This window comes from Phocoena phocoena, chromosome 5, assembly GCF_963924675.1.
Source record: "Phocoena phocoena chromosome 5, mPhoPho1.1, whole genome shotgun sequence".
NCBI lineage: Eukaryota > Metazoa > Chordata > Mammalia > Artiodactyla > Phocoenidae > Phocoena > Phocoena phocoena.
The window spans coordinates 138,424,638-138,441,147 of record NC_089223.1 but is presented as its reverse complement, the minus strand read 5'-3'; the positions used below and the strand labels follow the sequence as shown (position 1 = coordinate 138,441,147).

The following is a 16,510-nucleotide window of genomic DNA, read 5'->3' as shown; positions in this document are numbered from 1 at the left end:
GAGGACAACACTGCCCTCCCAGGAGATGTTTGGTGAACAGTCCAGGAGCAAACCCTGAACCTCTGTAAAGCAGTCCTGCAAATGGAGACACTGGATTTGTGTTAAATAAACCTTGGCGTGTTCAAATTAGTTCTCTCTCTAGAATCTGCATTCTTACTTTACGTCTTGTTTTTCCGTCAGTACTGTTCGGACACCTTAAGTCTCAGATCAGGTGGTCTCCCTGAGGACACCTAGCATGTGGCACAGTTAAGCAGACGTGTAGAAAGAAGGCGCTTAGTCTGCAGACACACATGGATTGTTTCGCTTAAGATGCTTCTTTAAGGAAATGTGTTAACGGATTTTGTAAAAATACTGGGTTATATTTAGATTTAATGCTATAGTACATTAAAGTGTAACAGATACCAATATAATAATCCCTAGATGAGACAAGGATTTTCTACTTGCTGTTTGGAAAGTGCAGAGAGATTTGACCTGTGGTACTTAGGCCCTGAGGAGATGAACAGGGTTTCAGGAGGCCCGTCACTGCTGGATCTACACGCTGAAGGTGCTGGGCAGCTGCTCAGTGCTCTAGAGGACAGCTTGTGGAGGGTTTTTCATGTAAGTTTCCCCCATCCCCATTCCAAGGTAACTTAAATGGGAAAAAAAGAAACCACACGAAGAGGACACAGGACCCTATAGAAGACGCTGAAGTTGAGGACGCTCCCAGGAAGAGACTCAGGACCGACAGGCACAGTCTTCGGAAGGTAATTACGTCCTGGGTGGGCCTGGCTGCGGGAACCAGTTCCCCCGGGCCACAGGCGGGATGTGGGGAGGCGTCCTCTGCAGGCGTCAGCTGGAGGCTGGGGCTGGCTTTCCCCTTGGAGCTTCCTCAAGAAGGCCGCTGAGGAGAGCAAGCTTTTATCTGCCAGGGAATTTAACACATCCCAACACTGGATAATTCTTGATGTTCAGATTCAACAAAATTGTGTACTTAAAATGACTCTTGAACGTAGGGAATATTATTCAGTGTATAAATAATGAGTTGACAGGAGAACATCAAACTCCACTGTATGTTATTTTTCATAAGTTTAAAAATCCATTAAAGGCATTGAGATAGGTTTTATGAACTCATTCCATTTATCAGTAATTCATATTGTTATTTACTTAATGTGAATACTGAGCAGGCTATGTAGGCCTGTTTGATACAACAAAAAAGTATTGACGTAAAGGCCCAGCTTTTGTAAAGGCAGCCACAGGACCTCACAGCTCTAGCCGGTGCCAGCCAGTGCCAAGGGGCAGAGCTTGCCTGGTACCTGGAGGAGCATGAAACTGACCAAGGGTCAGACCTTCAGAGGACCTGCACTGTCGTGTCTGGCACGCGTGTAGAGAACGTGGGCTCTGCCAGCGCGCTCTGCGATTTGGACGCCCGGTTAACCTGTTCGTGAACTGAGAGGTTAGACTTCGTACCTTACATTTGAGTTGATGTCTATTTAATAGTAGTTCTGGCAGTGTAGCTGTATTCTGATTTATGATTTTGATTATAACCTCAAACTCTTCCCTTTTTTTTTTTTTTTGTCTGCACCGTGCGGCTTGTGGGATCCTAGTTTCCCCAACCAGGGACCAAACCCGGGCCCTTGGCAGTGAAAGTGTGGAGTCCTAACTACTCGACAGCCAGGGAATTCCCCGAGCTGTCTTTTACTGGTCTAAATTGAGAAGTTATTTTTATTGTTTTATTTTGAAGAATGGAAAATAAATCTCACATATTGCTCAAGCATAAATATGTGGCCATCACGTCATCTGTCTTATTTCTTTAAAGGTATATTTGCAGTTCAGGAGAGCAGGCAGGCCCTGCCCCATTTTCATGGACAGGAGAGCACTCTCCCGGGGCACCTGTCAGGTGTCCAGCAATGAGCTAGGTAACACTGACGTGTGCAGTTACCTGGGAGCACGTATTCAGTTTCTCCTCTGGCCGCCTGCCGTTGAAGTGGTCCTTTACTGGCAGTCATGCTGACACTGGTTGCTTTGAAATATTTGTATAAAGGATTTACCTAAAAAAAAAAAAAAAAAAATGTGTGTGACCCTGGACATTTGAAATACCAAAATTCACATTAAGGAGCTAGACAGAAATTTTACTAACTAGTAGCTCAGGAAATAGCAGATGATTTTTAAAGAGAGTAGTGTTTAGTTTGATTTTTATAAACCCAAGTTTATAAGCCATATCAGGTATAATTCCTAATATGCTTTGAGCACTTGGATGGGCCAGGTAGCATTCCCAGTGCTGGGCACCTGTTACTTTGTCCCCGGTCTTGTGACCCATCCCTGCTGGAGTCCGGGGCAAACTCGGCCTCCTGGGCGGCAGGGTGGCTGTGAGGCAGTGGTGCCCCAGTGCTGTCCAGACTATGTTGTTTGAATTCTGAGCGCTAGACCAATCTTCATGATAGTTTTGTGTGTGTGCTATTTTTCTGTTGCGAAATGTGCTTTCGGATGATCTTTGTTTGTGAGCTTTGTCCGGGGCTTATCTCAGGATTGGAAATGGTCCGCCTGGTGGGCTGGAGCGAACCAGGCGCACTTCTCATGGACTGGGCTCCCCTAGGGCAGAAGTGGCGCTCCCTCCGGTTCGCTGCACTCTGAACCCAGAGGACGGTTGGTAGCATGTCGAGGAGCCTCATTCGAGGTTCTCAGAGTGGCTGGTTAGGTCCGGGTTGGCCTGGCCCCTGCCCCTCCCTCCCAGCAGCTGTCAGAGTGGGGCGGGTGGGCAGGGGAGGATCGGCCCAGTGACGGAGAGGGTGTCAGCTGGGCGGCCACAGCCGCTGACTGTCTGTGCAGAGCATGCCTCCACAGGAAGACGTTTCTGTCACACGGCTTTTCAGCAGCCTGTGTTCGTTCACATTGGAGACTTTTCCCCTTTCTTTCCTTTTTCTTTTTCTTTGTTCCCCCTTCCTTCTTTCCTCCCTCTGCCCCCCCCCCACCCCCCTTTTATAACAGAGAGAGACGTTCACAGACAAAACATCCCGCACAGGCTCTTGCAAGGCCATCGAGGCAGCCTCCTCGCTCAAGAGCCAGGCAGGTAATGTGGGCGGCGCTCCTTCCAGGTCCCCTGGGCTGGCGGTGGGCGGCCGGCCTGGTCCTGTCCTCGGGGAGCCCCCCCTGGGGGGTGTGGAGCCAGGGATGAGCATGTGAGCAGGAAGCTGGGACCTAGAGGGGGTGGTGGGAGGAGGTTCTCATGCGGTTAAGGGTGAAGTGCTTTAGTGTGAAGTTGTTTTCATGGTCAGCAAGTGTTATTGAAGTCACTCTTCTGCTGACTTCTACTTGGCTTTATTGTTTTCAGTTTAAATTATATTAGAGAGGTGATTCGAATCAGAAATGTCCAGGTTTCTGACTTGATGGTACCAGTTGTTGTAAATTCCACTGTTTTTAGTACCCAGTTCTCCATGTATATTAGCTAAGAAGCAAAAGTAATGACTGGTTATTTCTGTTCTGCATGTTGAAGAAACTAGCTTAAAATGTTTGTGAAAAATAACTGTCAAAACAATGAAGGGGGAATCAGGTTACTTTTTACCTTTTCATTAATTATCTTTTTGATGTATCTATCTGTCTGGTAGTTCATTAAAGAAAGCTTACCATCTCCAAATCATAGTAAGAAAGGAAAATAAAATTCAGAGTAAGTGAAGATTGGAAATGGCTCTGTTTCCCTTATTTTGCATAAAGAGCTGTACTGGTTTTTAAAAATTAATTGAACAGACTGTTTTTAAAAAACACGTTTGTGAACAATTTGAACAGAGTGGACATTTGATGATAGAAAGGGTTGTTACTTCTAAGTGTGATAGTGCTGTTGTGGCCGCATTCAAACCTTACGTGCAGAGGTGCTCTAGCTTCCCACGGGTAAAATCACATGTCTGGGATTTGCTGCAGAAGAACCGGCAGGGGGACGCGGCACCAGGCGTGGGTGGACTGGTGTGGCCCAGGTGGTGGGTTGGGGGCCGGGCAGGGGGACCTGACATCAGGCTTGGGTGGACTGGTGTGGCCCAGGCGGGGCTTTGGGGGCGGGGTAGGGGATGTAGCACCAGGCGTGGGTAGACTGGTGTGGCCCAGGCGTGGGTTTGGGGGCCGGGCAGGGGGACGTGGCACCAGGCGTGGGTGGACGGGTGTGGCCCAGGCGTGGGTTTGGGGGCCGGGCAGGGGGACGTGGGAGTTCACTGTCCAGCTCATCAGCCCTGATTTTTCCACGACAAAAAGTTAAGCCCAGAAAATCCATCTTCAGAAACTTCATTTATTAGCGGGGTACTTTTAAAGCAGGAAAGAGATTGAGGGTTTAAGGTTTCAAACTTTACTTTATAAACCAAAATTATCTTACAGCCACAAAACATCTGTCTGACGCCTGCAAACCCCTGAAGAAGCGGCACCGGGCCCCCGCAGCGGCGTCTGCGTCGCTCGCCTTTAGCAAAAGCTCTTCTCCTTCTGCATCCTTAACTGAGAATGAGGTAAACTCATAATAATAGTGACCATCACGCACGCACACAGAGGCCGTTTAGCTACCCACACTGAAGTGTGATAAAGGGCAGACTTAATCAGCGTGACACGGGTGTTCTCCACAGACACAGGGAGGTTAGGTGCTCTGAGCCGTGTCTGTTTCAGAGAGAAATACACACGCACACGGTGTATGCGTAAATGTACGTGGCTGTACTTCAGTATTGATGCTTTTAATTGTGCTTGAAATCTGTCTTCAAGATGTTGGTTCTGTGATTTTTCACCCGGTCCTAACCTGACAGCGTCAGCGGGGCTGCCCGCGGGGCTGGTGTGCTCACGCAGCGGGATGGCGGGGCCCACACGCTGTGCACGTGCCTTGTGCCTTCCGTGACTTTGGGTCCACAGCTTTGGTCCTTTAAATTCTGGCATGTTTTTAGGTCCCTGAGTGTCGAGGTGAGTCAGGACTGCCGTGGTAATGTGACTTCTCTTTTCTGGACTCGGAAAGTATCCGCTAGTGAAATTGTAGCTGTTTGAGGCTCTCACACATCACTGTATCATGACATCTAGAGCATCATCAAATCTGAAGTCTTTGCCGTTAATAAAAACAAAATGAAAAGCAGCCTCAGAATGTAGGAATGACCCTTTTTTGTCCAGAGGGAGTCTGGGATTCCCAGCTTTAGAGACTACCCAAGGAGCTTATTGTCGAGTTTTAATTTCTTGTTACTTTGTTCCCTGTGATTCTTTTTCTCATTGTAGCCGTGAGTCCTGTTTTTAGACTGTCTGTGAAGAGATGCTCACCTTGGGCTTTTTCGGAACAGGGTAGTGAGGCAGGGAGTGGGCCAGAAGGTGGCACTTCTGATGTGGTCTCCACTGTGGTCCGTGATGGGGACGGGGCGTCCCCTGCTCTCTCAGCATCAGCTGCTTATGCCCATTCGAGGGGGCCGGGCCTTCGGGGGTGGGCATCTGCTCTTGCAGGCATGCAGGGACCTCGGGGCGGTGTGGGGTGGCGCTCTCGGCCAGTCTTAGTGGGTGTAGGTAACTGAACATTTCTTACATTTGGGCACGGTCAAGACAACACAGGAAGAATTCGCTGAGCTCCTGGGAGCTTACTGAGACATGAAAAGGCAAATTCTATACAAAACGTTTTTCCTAGTTTTCTTGTCCAAGTTCAGATTAGTATCCTAAAATGTTAAATAAAAGGTGGTCTGCAGTTCTAAAGAGGAATACTAAAAGTTTCAGTTCCATAGACCCTTTTACTTAAGGCAGTTTGTTTAAAACACTTTTTAATGAGTTTTTCTGGCATCATATTTTGGCCCACTTATTTGGTGGAGTTTTTACTTCCACTGCTGTCAGATACCATCAAAAGAAAAACACTGAGGCTGCTGGGATCTTGTCTGTTGTTCCTGGTCGTGAGTCGTGTGGGTTAGAGGCGTGGATCTAGAGCAGCTCACCGCGGGGCCAGGATGGCGGGTAGAGGGTGAAACATGTTTGTCAGACACACCTGACGGTGTGACGTTGGTTTTGACCAGGATGAGTTTCCTCTTCCTGGCTTAGACGTTTGTTCTGAACTTGGGAAGACTTAGATGAAGCGTTTTACAATGATTAGGCTTAATTGATTTTTAATTCTTTAGAACTTCAGAAATAGATTATTAAATACATTTATATTATATATTAAATACATTAAAATCATACACCATTTTGCATTTTGAAGGTGATACATAGATTCCATAGTGTGCATTCTGTTCCTTACGTAAAAACCATTTAAATTACTAGGCTTTTTCTAGCCGCTTTCGTGCAGCTGATACAAACCTCACATTAGAGTTCACTTCTATTAAAACCGCTGCAGGTGAACAAGAAGGCCTGTCTGTTTCTGTGTTAACACTACTGAACTACAGTGCACATTTACGACGTCTGCCAGGCTAAGTGCCTTTTAGCACGCGAGACAAAGCGCAGTGTTGTAAAGAAACATTCTAGAAGCCGCTAGGTCCGGTTCTGGTGGGCACTGGGCGACCATGGGGCTGCTGTGTGCAGGGTTCAGACCGGCCCCTTATTCGGGGTGAGTCACATGCCCGTTGCATGTTTATATTCTCTCCTTTCAACACCATTGATTAAAATAAGGAATTTTCATAGGGTTGGTGTTTCAAGACATTTTAGGTCGTGTTGTGGTCTAAATTCCTCTCAAACAAGGTGTTACATCAGAATAGTTATTCCATAGCAGTACTGCATCCCCTAATGAGGCGGACAGATGAAAATCACACACTTGCATGACAAAGGCCTGGGAAGTAATTAATGTGATTTAAGTGTTTTGTAATTTCATTTCTTATTCCCTTAGTAGAGCAAATTCTTATTTTTTTCGCCTTTACTGGTAACAGCTTTTATGGGAGCCCACATCAGCCAAGTTGGATTTGAACTCAGCTGCTCTGTACTGCACTTAAAATGATGTAATTTTCCAAGATGTCTGCTGCAGGCGGCGTGTCATCGTCCACACTCAGTGGCATTCCTTTCACAATCAGTTATGGAAGATGTGTGATAATCTGTTTTTACTGGTATTAATAACACATACAATGAAGAAAACAGATAACAAATTTTAAGACCAAGGTAAGATACCTAATCAAGGCCATTTAACCAATCACATTCATCTCATAACAGAAACACATTCATATTCCAGTGGTCAATGTAGATTTCAAGTTGAAAGGATGCCCTCGATCAGGGGCTGTCCTGGGCGTGTGACAAGGACAGCACACTGAAGAGGTTCATCCTGTTAGAGGTCGTTTTTCTCCTCTAGTTCATAACTTAACTGAATTTTTATTGAAAAAAATGTCAGCACCTGTACCTTCAAAAACGAACAAACAGCACACATTAAAAAGAGTCCTCGTCGACTGTTCTCGTTGCTAATGGAATGTATTCAATCCTGTAGATAGTAAACTAATTTCCAACATAAAAGGCAGGAAGACTTTTGATTCTGTCTTTTTTTACTAAACAGTTTTACTATGACACTAGCTATAGTAAATTTGTAGGAAAAAAATGTCATTTACAGTATCATTGTGAACCATTTAACTCTTTTGATTCAATAACCCTTATCTAGGGGGGTCCTATAATCAGGTTGTTTACACCAACCTCTTCATTGGTTGCTTTTGTAGAACATGAGCCATTATATTAAATGTCTCAATCTTGGGTGACCACCTGGTGTGCCCCAGGGTGTCCGCATGTTTGCATGGTCAGGAAAGGCCTCCGTGCCCTTCAGGTCATAGAGGCGGGAGGGCTCTTCACGTTACCAGGCCGGTAGCGCTCGGTTCATTCCGAGTGGACTCTTCAGGTGTGTTTTTCCTTTAATGAGAGTTTCTCACTAATACTTGTGTTCTAGACCATTAAGTAGTGTAACGCATGTAAAACACTTGGGGTGCCTGGTGCCTTGCAAGGACTTAGTGGTTGTGACAATAATGGTTATGACAATAAAAATAATAAAATCACCATCATTCCATTTTTATCCAAAAGTATAAATTTTGCCTCGGCATGCGGAGCAGTCCTCTTGACTGCATGGTGCGCGTGGGGATAAAGTAACCCTCGAAGCGGCACGCGCCGGGCTTGACTGATGCTCCCGGGTCCTGGACTGTGGCTGGGGGCGCGACTCTGCTCAGACTCCGTGGACACGGGGCCTCCAGGACGGCCTCAGTCACGCTGTCCCTAAGGGACGTGGAGGAGCTCGGGACTGATGAGGGTTCTCAGAGAACCAGTCACTAAATTTTAAAATGTGGAAGAACGGTGGTGCAAAAATGACCCTAGTTCAAGAAGCCATTACCCAAAGTAAAGACTCGAGCCTGGAAGGCCTTTGACAGTCAGGATTAAGAGACTTGTTTGAAATTATGGCATGATGGATTTTGAGTTGGTAGCCAGCCAGCGACCGACACGTGATGGGTGGGTTAGGAGCCAGCAGAGAAAGGGGCGCCTTCCTTTTTGATGGGGATGACTCGATGCTGTGTCCACAGGAGCAGCGTAGACTTAGCCTCAGCTGAGTAAATAGGGGTGCGTGCAGGAGAGGGGGAGGGGGTGACGCAGTGTGTCTCAGCGCTGGTGGGGGGGGGAAGGTGCCCAGCAGGCAGAGGCAGATGTAGTCAGCATTGTTGTGGTCTCGCTGAGGAGCGCTGGTGGGGGGCAGAGTTCCCGAGAGGGCCTGCCCACAGCTTCCCGAAGGAGGGGAGTGGAAGGGGCTCCCGCTTTGAAAGAGCTTAGGGTCAGGCAGGAGTTTGTCTGCAGGAGTACAGAGTCATTGTGCTGCTGTTTATCGCGGAATGTCTTCATCTCCTAAGGTCAGAGTAATGCTGACTCACCCTGGTCTTCGGTCATTTGAGCTGACAGTTGTTGAGGTGACTGGCTATACCGTGCACAGAGTCACTGCCGTGACCGCTCCTTCCACGTGCCACGCTTGGGCCTGGTGGGGAGGTGGCTGCGAGGAGGGCCTCTGGAACAAAACGGGAGGCCACAGGCGGACACTTGTCTGAGTGTACAGAAGCTGAGATGGTAGCTGTTCCAGAGATGAAGGTAGCCCGCAGTACCGGAGGGGCCCCCCAGGGCCCGTGCCATGTCGGGTAGAGCTGCTCCCACTGCCTCCCCGGACTCCTGTCTCCTTGTGCACCTTTCCCAGAGTCTTCAGCTGTGGGGGACTTAGGTGAGGCTGCCTCTCAGTCCTCTCTTTAGTATCTCGCACATTTATACCTCCCAACTGAAAGTAACCGCACTATTTTAAAGAGGATATTCCTAAAAACCGACAAGAAACCTAAGTGAAGTTTCACAAGGAAGCGAAGTTTCAGAAACGTAAGGCAAAAGGGTGGCTCTTTGCCGTGTGTGAGTGCGGGAGGGTTAGCCTGCTCCCAGGGTGGTCTCTGTGAGGTCCCCGTCCCAGCGTTAGCTGTGCTTGATGCCGTGGTTTTTGTGGGAAGTCCATGCAGAACCACAGGAACGTTTCAAGTGGAGTGCTCAGGGCCGGGGAGAGGGGCGGGGGGCGGGGTTGGCCATTTCAAGAGGTTGCCGTGGTAGGGGACGGGAGCAGCTGAATACACCGGAGGAGAGGACAGCGGAAAGGCGAGGTTTGCCGCCCCTCTCGGTCTCCTGGGCCCTGGTCTGCTCCCCCAGGGTTAGGTCTGGGTTGTGTGAGCGTGGCCAGACTGGGGGTGACTCTCATACCTATCGAGTCTGTCTTAGAAATGTTCTAACGAAAAGCCAGACTGTAAATTAGCATCTACTTCCGAAAACATAAGAGCTGCCCAGGTGTGGGCTTAAAATTAGGGTTCTCCACCAAAAGCCTGGACGTTGGGCCCACTGCGGCAGATGAAGAGCTGAGATTTTGTTCATCATATCAGTAGCAGTGTAGTAAGTGTTTTAAATAAAGGAGCGTCCTCTGTCCATTGGATGAGTCCAGTAGAAGGAGCAGTGCTTGCCTGGAGGGTGACTCTTGGCTGGCTTGGGCGAGGCCTCGTGTGGCCCCAGGTGGGCGAGAAGGCACCCCCCCACCCCCGGCCCAGGAGGGACTCCTGTCTGAAAGGGGAGCTGGGGAGTACAGTCACTGTGACTTTGGCAAGTGTGCCTGATCCCTTTTCCATTTGGTTGTTTCTGACTCAGCTCCTTTCCGAAGCTCCTCTGCTCCTTTCAGGTGTTAGTTCACGTTGAACGTTGTTCTGGTCACGGCTGGTCGTTTGTACGTGGATGTGTGAGAGCGGCCTTGACTTAGTGTGGAACTAGCATTTCTGCTTTAAAATCAACAGCTTCACCACCTCAGCTTTTAGAAACCTGTGAACAGAAGTAGTAATTGTTGAGGACTCAGTTTTATCTTTTAGATTATGAATCTAAATTATAGTCTAATGCTGAAAGAACCGAAATATCACTATCTTATTAGAAAAGAAAGGTTTCTCAAAATGCTGTCAAATCTATGATTGGCTTTCCTTTTTTTTTTTTTTTTTTAAGAAATATGCTGACTCCTGTATATTTTAGGATTTTCGGTCAGTGAAATTGATTTTCATCCTTTTAAGTACTGTTTTTGCTGTTTTACCTAGAATGTTAGAAATTAGTGCTGATTTACTTGCCAGTGATGGGAAGTTGGGTGTCCTTTGCAGGTAACAAACACATGCCTTGCATCCCTCCATCTTGTTGCTTGTACTGCCGGGGTCAGGGGCCACTCGCTTTGGGCATTTCCACCAGCGAGGACACGCTGGGGGGCCCTCCCGCCTGCTCAGTGTCTGTTTAGGAACCAGACAGGCCTCATCTTGTGAGATGCCTTTGTAGCTACCTGCTTACCTGGTAGATCCACGGCTACAGTTCTTTCTGGCCTGAATGTAGGTGTTGGGGTTTTGCATATAATTCTTTGGCATGTGTTTTGAAGCATGTGCTAACCGTCTGGGGCATATTGCACCTTCCAGAAACGGCTGAGGTTGGGGAGGGCAGCCCAGCCCATCAGTGGGGGTGGGGTGGTTCGCTCAGCACTGGCGCCTGCAGCCACCAGCCAGGCCCCTCCCCAGCTCCCCTCTGTAGGTCACTCTCTGTGGGACAGCCCCCGCTGGGGACACAGTTGGGACAATGTTGGGTTGATAGGACATTTTAGAGACTCATTTTATCTGTGACGAGGGCTGGCCTTGCGTCTGGAACGGCAGCCCCACGGCCTGCCTGGTCACCACGTGGTTCTCACTGTCACCTCCTGGGGCTGTCGGTTCTCACAGGGGCTGCCTGGTTAGAAGGTGGGTGTGAGGATAGAGCCAGGGTGTGTTCCCATGACTCAGACCTGGACTTCGGGGGCAGCTAGGAAGGGTCGAGCTGTGTCATCTAGAGGGGTTGCTTTAATACAAGTTCAATAACTTTTGTTTGAATTGTAGTATTTCAGGTGTGAATGACTAATTTGCAAATTACTTTAATCCCACCCTAATATTTCACTGTGATATTGACTTGGAAGACCTGTTTGAGATCAGTCTTTTGACTTTAAGCTCATTAACTCTCCTGGGCACGGGATTCGTATCATTTGTCAATCCAAAATCCTATGTGAACACACTTCTAGTTACCTGTTTCTTCCTTTACAAAAGCGTAACTTAAACATAAAAGTAATGTTGGTTTATAGAAATATCTGTTGTTCAAGGTCTGTAATTGTATTTTTAAAATGATGTAGTGTTCAACTTGTGAAGGGATGTGTTTTGTTAAAAGATTTGAACCTCACTGTAACTGTCCGAGGCGTAGGGGACTGCTCTCCAGCCCCGGCAGGGAGGGACCTGCCTGGGATTCGCACAAGTCGCTTCTCAAAGTCGGTTTAAATGTGTTCACTAGGTTACATTATGTTCGTTAATGATCATCCTGAAAAATCCCTGTAATGATCACGGAGACCGCATTCTCTGCCCGTAGAGGAATGTATTTCTGAGGCAAACGGGCAGTTCCGTGCTGTCACGTACTGAGTAGAGTAGAGTATTTTCAGACTGGAGGAAACTGGAAAGTCAGGAGCTAAGCTGCTGGTCGAGCAGCCGCAGGCATGGCTCTGGTGGATTCGGGTGCGGCGGGAAGTGCCCGGCAGTCCGCGTCCGTCCACTCAGTCACTGCGTTTTTCTCTTTCCGAATGCATCCTATTGGATATGGAATAGACCGTAGAGGTCGTAGCCTGAGATTTGGGACTGTGTTGGGACCGTGCAGGTGAATGTGTCGCTTTCACAAACGCATCTCCGAGTAAGTACTGGCCCCTGGTGCACGTGGAGGTGGAGCCTGCAGCCGGAGCCAGGTGCCCGCCCGCTCTGCCCTCAGACCCCCGGCCGGCCGTGTGCTAGGGGTCCGCTGAGTCACGGGGAAGGGGTGCGGTGGGCTGGAAGCTGGACCCTCCCGCGCCCGTCACGGACTGTGCTGTTGTAAGGTCTGATGCTGTGTGTGTATCTTAGACCCATCAGGACATGCGCCTCGTGTGTGTCGTGAACATTTATACTTCCATTCAAAATATGTATTCAGTGTTTATTTCCTCAAACCAGACTTTGTTAATTTAGGAAATATCTCCAAGTGGAAACGTGCTCACTTTTTCTGTAAATCTTAAATAAAAGGTGCTGTTCCTTCCTTTGACCCAGGACTGGTCTGTGTTTTCTGTCTTTCTCTCCGTGCATTTTTTCTTTCTCTTTTTTCCTTTTTCTTTTTTTTAGCTTTTAAATTTGTTGCAGCCACGTTGAGGGAAGAACCTGGGTTGGTGGGTCGGGCACCGGGCTCTTCCCTGGAGCCCACGTGAAGGCCCTTTCTTTGGGCCTCGGTTCTCAGGCGGCCTAGTGGGACCGGGGCCAGCGGGGCTGCTGCCCTTCCCGGTGCCCAGCTGCCCCAGCACCTGCTACAGACTCGCCTCAGGTGCTCGCCCCCATCTGTGACCCTGCATCTGACAGACACGTTGAATTGGGGTTTGAACTCAGAGCAGTCTTCCAGTTTACTGCCTTCTTTCGGGTGTCAGTGTGGAGGGTTAGGAGGTGAGCCGTAGGGGAGGGCTCCACTGGGCAGCCTCGCGGCAGCGGGCTGAGACCTGTGCTTTAGTGCCGTTCACGCTGTCAAGCCTAGGAGAGCGTCCAGGCTGGCACGGTGGCCCACACACCCGTCACCCTGCCACCGGTGCCGAGTCAGCCAACACATCCCTCAAAAAAGTCAGCCCACTTTAACACCAGGTTCTAAGTCAGCAAAAACCCCTTTGTTTTATCAGGGGTTTTCCTTCTGCTGCTCCCTGTAATTTCAGGGAGGTAAATCTGGGAACATTTCACTGGTGAGGCTACAGAATTGGGTAAATGGGCTGCTGGGGTTTCTTTTGTTTTTGGTGGTTTTTTTTTTTTTAAAAACAGTGTGGCCCGATTCAATTTCTAGCTTTGTGTTCACTGGCAAACAGCAAGCCTAGATCATACTTACTGGTTGCTGTGATTATTGAGGTGTACAGGAAATGCAGCTTATACGTTTGCTCTGTTGAGAAATTCAGTTTTCAACATTTATTTGATAAACATCACGTAAATACCAAATGTGTTTGTAGGCTTTAAACAAACCTGAATTTTATAAATGAGAAAGTTTTCTGACTAAAGATTTATTGATTTCTATTTAAAGATTTGCTATTGCTGGTCAAGTGAGGGAAAAAGCCGTGTACAGTGATGAGGGGAGGCTGTAGCCCGGCCTCACTCATCGCTGGTAAATGAAGGCGAGACGGACGGAACACGGCCCGTGAGTCACCGCATTTGCTCCGAGTCCCCGTCTCTCCGCCTGTCGCGCAGACTGCCGTGGGCACAGGCGGCAGCGTGTGCCCCCTCCCCACCTGTCCCCGTGGGGGGAGGCGAACGGGCGGGCGGTCAGTTACGGGTGCGATGAGTCTGGAAGACCGGCTCCTGACCTCGGTGAGCACGCGCGTCCCGGGTCGCCGACCGTCCGACCACGGCCGGAGTGACACGATCGCGCCACCAAGGCCTGCACTTGACACAAAAGCGTGTTGGAGGTTAACTTGTTTCCCTTCCCTTAAGGTAGTTGAACCTTTAGCAGATCGGGTAAGAAAAGCCAAGATTCTGGGTCCCCAAGCCCGTCTTAGGTCACCTACTAGACCAAATTGGGTTTTCATAAAAGTTACTTCACTTCTAAGGAACGGGGAGAGGCTGTTAAGCCTTGTGCCCCTTGCGCACATTGTGTACCAAAAATCAAGCGGGTTGGAGCCCGTTTCCGAATTTGTACACAGCTTATCGGCAAGTGTGTTGTCACGGACACCAGTGGTGGCCGCGTGTGAGGGGAGCTGGCGGGGCTGCTGGCGGCCACTGTGAACTGTCGTCCGCCTCTTTCCTCCCAGGTCTCGGATGGCCCCGGAGACGAGCCCCCGGAGTCCCCAGACGAGAGTGCGGACGAAACCCAGACCGAATTGTCCGTCTCGTCTAAGAGGTCTGAACGAGGAGTGACCGCCAAGAAGGAGCACGTGTGTCAGGTGAGGGGCGGGCGGCCTCTGAGCAGCCGGTCGGGGAGCCCGGCCTCGTCGGCCCTCCTCCCTCCCCTCAGCCGGGGCCCCAGAGCCCTGGGGGTCGGGGGATTGCGTGGAGTTTTGTTTCTCACACCTGGTCTCGCGCCCCTGTCGCCTGCAGCTGTGCGAGAAGCCGGGCAGCCTGGTGCTGTGCGAGGGCCCCTGCTGCGGCGCCTTCCACCTGGCCTGCCTGGGCCTCTCCCGGAGGCCGGAGGGGAGGCTCACGTGCAGCGAGTGCACCTCAGGTACGCCCCGCCCCGCCCCGCCGTGTGCTCCGGCTCTCGGCTGAGGTCACTGTCCACCTCCCGTCCCCTGGCCGGACTCTTCACAACTGGTGCCGTGTCGGGAGGACACCCGGAGCCTTCCCGGGAGCCCCCGGGGCCGGCCGTGGGGCACCTCTGCAGTTGGTCTGCTGCCCTCGGAGGGAGGGTGGGAGCCTTTCTTGGGAGGAGCCCCTTCCCCAGAGCTCCTCGCTCGTTTGAGGATGTGCCCCGCCTGGTCAGATGAGCCTGTCCCTGCGGCCGAGCCGGGGCTCAGATGCCGGTGGGGTTGAAGGAGGAGCCGGTGCTCCAGCCACGAGGAGCTGCAGCTCAGGTCCTGTTCTGTGCCCCTCTCTCCGCCCCTCCGACCCCGTCAGGGATTCACTCGTGTTTCGTGTGTAAGGAGAGCAAGACCGACGTCAAGCGCTGCGTCGTGTCACAGTGTGGGAAGTTCTACCACGAGGCCTGCGTGCGCAAGTTCCCGCTGACGGTGTTCGAGAGCCGGGGCTTCCGCTGCCCTCTGCACAGCTGCCTGAGCTGCCATGCTTCCAACCCCTCGAACCCAAGGCCGTCGAAAGGTACAGACGCGAGCGAGAGCCTCCGTGCCGGTTTGACGCGGTCCCGGGCGCGTAGAGGGCAGGCAGGGGCTGTCAGGCCTGTCACCCCTGATGTGGATTTGGAGGAACGGTTGGTGGTTCTCCCGTCACTGACTCCACACGGGGTGGGGATGGGTGGGTGGGGGTGGTTAGGGTCTTTCTTGATATTCTCCTTCCTTCCTGCCCTAAGTGTCGTCTTAAAGATCCCTGGCTTTAGGAGCGGGAGGCCTTTGAGCCATTTTGATGGATTCTATTTGTTCTGGCTTTAATGGTCCTTCACGTGCGAGAAAAATATTTTAAAATCCAGTCACATCTACATTATGTCACGTTAGGTCTGTGGGATTGGGGGTGGCGGGTTACCTCTGCTTCCTGACGCCAGCGGTTCTCAGCCGGCCCTCCAGGGGACACACGGCCGTGTCTGGAGATGCTGCGGGGTATCTGCTGGCGCCCAGCGGGTAGAGGCCGGGGTGCTGCTAAACACCGTCCCGTGCACAGGACGGCCCCGCGGGCCCCCGCTGGGCCAGCAGTGCCCAGGCCAAGAAACCCTGGTTGACCTCATTTTAGAAAACAGCGTTTTAAATGCCTGACGGTTTTCTGACATCGTTTAGAAGCACCGTCGCCTTAAGGAAAGGTGTTTTCATGACGTCTAATAAATATCCTTACCCTCCCACTCTAGTTATTTTTTTCATCAACTGCTTCCAGTGTATTTCCGCAGCAGCCCTGCAAGCCCTGTGGAGGCTTGGTTCCTTGGGGTGCTCTGCTCAGTGCCTTGGGCTCTGGGGTGTCTCCCCTTCTCCAGGTAAAATGATGCGGTGTGTCCGATGCCCGGTCGCCTACCATGGTGGGGACGCGTGTCTGGCGGCGGGATGCTCGGTGATCGCGTCCAACAGTGTCATCTGCACGAATCACTTCACTGCCCGGAAGGGCAAGAGGCATCACGCCCATGTCAACGTGAGCTGGTGCTTCGTGTGCTCCAAAGGTGAGGAGCCCGCCTGCGTCCGGCCCTGCGGTTCCATCGGGTCCATCTGGACGGTCAGGGCGCTGCTCCTCCCGGCGCTCCCAGGGCCGAGGGTGGGCCCGGCTGCAGTGCCTTTCGGGCTCTGGCTCTCCACCCTCCTGCCGCCGCCCCGTGCTTGCACATGTAGAGTCACATACGTGGGACCTCTGAGTTGACTGTGACCGTTTCACAGGCTTGTGGGGCATCGTTAGTGGTGAAAACAAAACGTGCTTTGTGTTAACCT

At 50.7% G+C, this 16,510-nt stretch overlaps 1 protein-coding gene across 2 annotated transcripts in view; it reads left to right on the top strand.

Moving 5' to 3' along the window:
* The window catches only part of NSD2 (nuclear receptor binding SET domain protein 2), a 50,496-nt gene that overhangs the window by 21,669 nt on the left and 12,317 nt on the right, over window positions 1-16,510 (top strand). The window contains exons 6-12 of one of the 2 annotated variants that reach the window (XM_065878340.1): window positions 625-743; window positions 2,965-3,046; window positions 4,336-4,460; window positions 14,249-14,380; window positions 14,535-14,658; window positions 15,051-15,251; window positions 16,069-16,248. In XM_065878340.1, coding sequence (XP_065734412.1) covers window positions 625-743; window positions 2,965-3,046; window positions 4,336-4,460; window positions 14,249-14,380; window positions 14,535-14,658; window positions 15,051-15,251; window positions 16,069-16,248 — 963 coding nt within the window. Of the gene's footprint in view, window positions 1-624; window positions 744-2,964; window positions 3,047-4,335; window positions 4,461-6,818; window positions 6,882-14,248; window positions 14,381-14,534; window positions 14,659-15,050; window positions 15,252-16,068; window positions 16,249-16,510 lie in introns of those variants that run through there. The other variant, XM_065878341.1, reaches the window with a different exon arrangement.